Below are 6000 nucleotides of genomic sequence, written 5' to 3'. Positions count from 1 at the left end.
ATTAGTTTCAAAATAAAAAACAACATTGAGATGAATAATTTTGGCCAAAACGTATTTAAACGTTTACAATATTTAGATAATTGAAATAAAATAGATATTAATTATTTGATATTTCAGAAAAAAAATAATAATTAAAATTGAATCAAAGAAGAGATTAATATGTCTCATTTATACAATTGTAGTAGATTTGTTTAGATATTATTAAGGAATAAAATGGTTTGCCTCTAAAATGCCAGAGAACAATTTGAGTCTTTATTTTTCTTATTATGTAATTTTTTTTCAATTATAAATTAAGTCAATGACTTACGAAGCTACACATAAAAAATATTAATAATCAAATAATTTTTGTATTCTATCTTAAAACAGTTTTCAAAAATTATATTACCAAATAAATATTCTCATTTTCTCTTTTCTTAAACAATTTTCAAAAAAGCATATTACCAAATAAATTTTTTTCTTCTTTAAAACTATTTTTTAAAACAGATTTATAAAACCAACTTTTGAACTAAAAGTTATTCAAACAGGTCCTAATAGAGGTATTAAATTTTGTAAGAAATGATCCGCGTCCAAAATGGACTAGGTTGGATCTTTAATCTAAAATAAAATGCATGTTGCTCTAGTTTACACGTACACGAACAATTAATCGGGTGGGCGAATATTCCACCAACTCAACTCTTGTCCCGATTCTTAAGGCATCACACCTTCCACTTCTAAATCAACGGCTACGATTCCATCTTCTCATCTTACGGCTACGGTTCATCCTCTCCCTCCCTAATATTAGGGTTTGTCTTTTTCTCTACTTACACCATTTTCACTCATTTTCCACCTTCTTCTCTTTCCTCCTCATTTTCTCGCATTTTCAGCTTCATTTTCTCGGGAAAAAACATGGTGAAGGGTCCAGGTCTCTACTCCGATATCGGCAAAAGAGCTCGAGGTCATCAATTTATTCTTCTTCTTTTTTATTTATTTTTTATTTTTAATTTTCATTTTTTTATGTATTAATCTCCATGAATATTTAACTCACACCGAAAATTTCGATTCAGATCTTCTGTTCAAAGATTATCAGAATGACCACAAGTTCACTGTCACAACTCAAACTTTATCTGGAGTGGTAATTTCTTTTATATTCTATTTAATGCATTTTGTTGAGCATATTATCCTTTGAAGTATGAATTTATATTGTGTTAGAATTCGATCATTTAATTTTCGTTATCTCCTATGTTTTGTTGCATGTTCTATATACATATTTTTTATTTTATTCTAACCAAGATGATGAAACCTTGAACTATTTTGCAATAACTGTTCTGAATTTGATAATGAATCGTGTTAACCAGTTGAAGATTTTAGGTTTTACTGTAGGTTTTGGGTAATTGTTAGTTAGCGTGAATTTGTTTATTATTTGGTTTATTGTAAGAGCTAAGGTTTTCATTTGTGATAGTTTCAATGTGTTTCTCTATTCAGGAAATCACTTCAAGTGGAGTCAGGAAGGGTGAGATATTTTTGGCTGATGTCAGCACTAAGGTGAAGAACAAGAACATCACCACCGATATCAAAGTAGACACGAACTCAAATGTGAGTTGAAATTTCTTTCCGAGTTAATTTTTACTCGTAACACTTAGTGAGCCTCTTTGAAATTGTAAAATTAATAGTTGCATTGTTCTCTATTGACTTGCTTGACTCTGATGAAATTCTTTAGCTTTTTAATCAGTGTTGTTAAATAGCAGCTATAGCATGAGAGAATTTGAACAAATATCCATTGTTCTGTAATACGCTATTTAGCAGAAAATATTGTCAAATAGCGGCTATTGCTGCACTGTAGTACGCTTGCAAAGCAGAATTTGAATAAACTGCCATTTTTCGCGATCCACTATTGGCAACACTGTTTTTTAATTTAAGATGGAGCTATGTTTTCCTGGGTCCCTTGTTTGCGATATACAATCCCTTAATTGTTTTGATTTGAGTTCTTCAATTTTGTCGTGTTTTACCATATTTTGTGGGACTGTGCATGACCATTTCTATAATACAATCCTCTTCCATGGTATTGTCATTAAGAATTTGAGCATCCTACATATTCATTAACTATTGTATTAATAAGTCTTATACAACAAGGTATCTGATGTCTAGTTAAAGCTCATGCTATGTGTCTTATGAGTTATATCTGACTGAATACTCTTCAGCTACTCACAACAATTACTGTGGATGAACCTGCACCCGGACTCAAGACAATTTTTAGCTTCATTTTTCCAGATCAAAATTCTGCCAAGGTAACAAACATTTTCCTTTGTTCTATTTTGTAAGGTATTACTTTTATTAAAAGTTTTATTGTATTCACTAAATGCAAATATTGAATTGTTGATACTTGATATTTCCTAGTTATCCTGAATTATGATTATATAATCTATCTCTGGTTTTTAATAGGTGGAACTACAGTACCAGCATGAGTATGTTGGGATCAATACTAGTATTGGGTTGACAGCAAGTCCCATTGTTAATTTCTCTAGCGTGATTGGAAATAATTTGGTTTCCGTCGGTTCAGATGTTTCCTTTGATACTGCCTCTGGCAACTTTATCAAATACAATGCAGGGTTGAATGTTACTCATGCTGACCTTATTGCATCTCTAACTATGTAAGTAGTTGTCTAAAAGCTATATCAATTTCAGGTTGGGTTATCTATGTTCTTGTACAACTTGAATTGGACTACTGATTTATTTTGTTCTGTGTTTTTTCTGTTTGTTGACGAATGTAGCAATGATAAAGGTGACACCCTTAATGCTTCGTATTACCATGTTGTAAGCCCACTGACTAACACTGCTGTTGGGGCGGAGCTTTCACGTAGCTTTTCCAGCAACGAGAATTTACTCACTATCGGCACACAACATGCTCTTGACCCCATAACCTTGTTGAAAGCTCGGGTGAACAATTACGGAAGGGCAAGTGCTCTGATCCAGCATGACTGGAATCCAAGAACACGTATCTCTCTCGTTGGGGAAGTTGATACCGTGGCCATTCAAAAGAGTGCAAAGGTTGGTCTTGCGTTGGCCTTGAAGCCTTAAACGTGGTGATCTTGTTATTGATAGCTGTTTGTCGGGTGATGTAGGCAATAAGTTTAGTGGTAGGGTTTCACTTTCCCATTGAACCTTTGGACCTTCATTTTGGAACTGTTAATTTCTTAATGTAATGGTTGGTTCAGGGTGAAAAATCAATAAGCACAGGACAATTTTCAAATTTGTAGTTATTCAACAAATCCACCTGAACCTCATTAATTTAGATGCACCTTTGAGTAAGTTTTTGAACATGGAAGGTGATAGTCATCAATATGAATGTGGATGAGTGTATATCGAAGCTCTGATTTATGGTATTTCCTTTTATAATATTTGTTTCGTTGTTGGTACTTTTCAATATCAAAAGTGAATATCTGGGGTCTGATTGAATGAGTTTTGGTTTTTAAAATCTATTTTATAAATCAATTTTAAAAAAGTTTTATAGAACAAAATCAAACGTAAAACTTGTTTGGTAATCTCATTTTTGTGTTTTGTAAATGAGAGAGAACAGAAATAGTGAAAATTAACAAAATTTAACGATTTAACATTTAGTACATAAACGGCAGAGGAAGGGCGAGTGTTGTACGAAAAGAAAGACATTTTATTTTATATTTTTAAAGACAATTATGGACATCAAAGAGTCTCGGTTGGTTAATATATATAAAAGCAAATCTCGTAATATAAAATTTATTTGTTTTTTAACTAAATACTCATTTTAGTCTCTAAATGTGAGATACTTTTATAATTGTCTTGGAATATATCAATATTATAAAAACATATTGTTTATCTTTTGTTAATATTTTAGCTACTAAATATGTCTTTAATTAATTTAATTTTTAAATATATTTTTGTTAATCAATTTAATTTATAAAATTACTAACAAAAGAGATATTAAGAATGTATTTTTAATTTTAATACATTTAAAAGTTACAGTGACGATGTCTTACATATTTAAGAAGCAAAATGATTTTTTAATTATTATTTTCAGACTTAAATATTTAACTTTGATAAGTTTATGTCTTTTTTATTTTCGTGTTTGGAAGTTTTTTTTTTCCTTTTAATTTAAACCCTATAAATTTAATTCAGTTTTAAAATAATCCCCATTGTTAGTTGCTATTAAAAAAAATTTGTGGCAGATAGAGGAGTGACATGGTAGTTTGGTGGATGATTATTATTAATTAAATAAAATAAATTAAATAATTAAAAATACAATTAAATAATTAAATTGATTAAAAATAATAAAATTAAATTGAAAGTGTTATGATTTAATCCCTCTATCTAAAATTAAAAACTAAGTTTGAGATTAGAGTTCTTACTCTTTTCTCTCTCCCTCTCTCTATCATCACATTACTACTACCTAATCACCAATATCTGTCACGGTCATCGCATCAATCTTACCAAAAGAATTAATGGCAAACGTCCCATAACATATGTGCTCCAAGTTTTCAAGATTATAAATTAATAGAGTTTCCAAGTTGAGAAAGGAAACATGGACCTGGTTCCTCTCCATAGTGTAAACTAGGTGCTTCATTTTTGCATTGTTTTTGGATGCGGAGGTACTTAATTCAACAATGGAAATCCTTCTCCATTCATTTGATACAATATATTCTGAAATCCATCTACTTCATTCAAGTGCAAATTCTCCAGCCCTTTAATTAGTATTTTAATCCCGTGTTCTAAATATATGTTGGTAGCAAGTTTGAGCATCAATGTTTCCATCCTTAATGTTAGACCACTCCCATACATTTTCAGTGGATATTTTATATCTTTGCAGCTTTTGAAACATCGATCTCAATTCCCTTGGCAAAATCCAAGCATTATGAATTTGTAATTCTGGAGTTGTCAGGTTGGTGCTAGCAGTGTGATGCAATATTAGTGATCGGATGATAAATATAAGATGATAAAGAAAAGAGGAGAATAATGAATGAGAACCCCTTATCTATAAACTTAGTTTTTGATTTTGAATAGAAGAATTAAAATATATCACTTTCAATTTGTCACGTCACTCATCCGTTTTCCACATAAGATTTTTTTTAACAGCATAGATAATTTTAAAACTAAATTGAACTTTTAAGGTTTCAATTGAAAAAAAATTAAATTTACAAGAACGAGAATGAAAAAGGCGCAAACTTACATGGATGGATCATATCTTTAAGTGTTATTTTTATTACTACTAAATCATTTCAATTTTTGTTCTTTTCTCTAGATCCCATTTTTATTAAATGAATCACAAAAAACAAAATATGTTTTTCAAAACTGTGTTAGAGTACTTTTTCGTGAAAATATTCTTGTTTAATGTTTACTTTTAGAAGTTATATTAGTTAAAACACCACTTAATTTAAAAAATAAAAAGACCACTTAATTTTCGTTATAATGCTTAGATTAAGACTTATCTCAAACAAAACATAAATACAACAAAAGTTAACCATAGGTTTAAATACAAAAAGGAAATCTGGGTTATGAATGATGCATAAATTCGTTAAGGCTAGCTGAGAATCAGTGTTGCCCACCCCCTATAATGTTCCAGAAAAGGAACTTCATTGGTAATTTGAGTTTTGAAGCTACCCTAGTGCTGTAGTTGGAACGAACACTTTTGGCTTGCTTGATCTTGATTTTGTTTTCTCTATTTTTTAGACATATGCTTAGTAAATCCATCACCACATTGAGAGCATTTTGCAATCCTAATACATCTTAAGTTTGCCCTGCTCACCTTGATTATCAAGATTCACAAGGGTTTGAGTGAGTGAAAAAACTATCACCTTGGTTCTCCTGAGTTTTAGGAATGAACTCCTTGTAACTTGTTTTATTCGTTACCACCTAGACATAGACTTTATGTTATATGAGTGATGTCAAAACTAGACATAGACTTTGTGTTATATGAGTGATGTCAAAACTAGTTTAGTCTAGATTTATTTTCTTATTCTCAATCTCTTGCAAATGTCATTTGAATTAATTAGA

General features: G+C 30.4%; 1 protein-coding gene across 1 annotated transcript; it reads left to right on the top strand.

Moving 5' to 3' along the window:
* Window positions 1-776: 776 nt before the first annotated feature.
* Window positions 777-3374, top strand: LOC101492070 (voltage dependent anion channel protein). Its single transcript, XM_004514714.4, has 6 exons — window positions 777-934; window positions 1044-1111; window positions 1462-1572; window positions 2178-2264; window positions 2419-2627; window positions 2748-3374. Exons 1-6 carry the CDS (start codon window positions 886-888, stop codon window positions 3052-3054), a joined length of 831 nt encoding a protein of 276 aa, XP_004514771.1. The 5' UTR covers window positions 777-885; the 3' UTR covers window positions 3055-3374.
* Window positions 3375-6000: the final 2626 nt, after the last annotated feature.

This window comes from Cicer arietinum, chromosome 7 (assembly GCF_000331145.2).
Source record: "Cicer arietinum cultivar CDC Frontier isolate Library 1 chromosome 7, Cicar.CDCFrontier_v2.0, whole genome shotgun sequence".
In the NCBI taxonomy this organism is placed as follows: Eukaryota; Viridiplantae; Streptophyta; class Magnoliopsida; order Fabales; family Fabaceae; genus Cicer; species Cicer arietinum.
The sequence above is the reverse complement of the archived record's forward strand: the minus strand, read 5'-3'. Positions and strand labels throughout refer to the sequence as shown.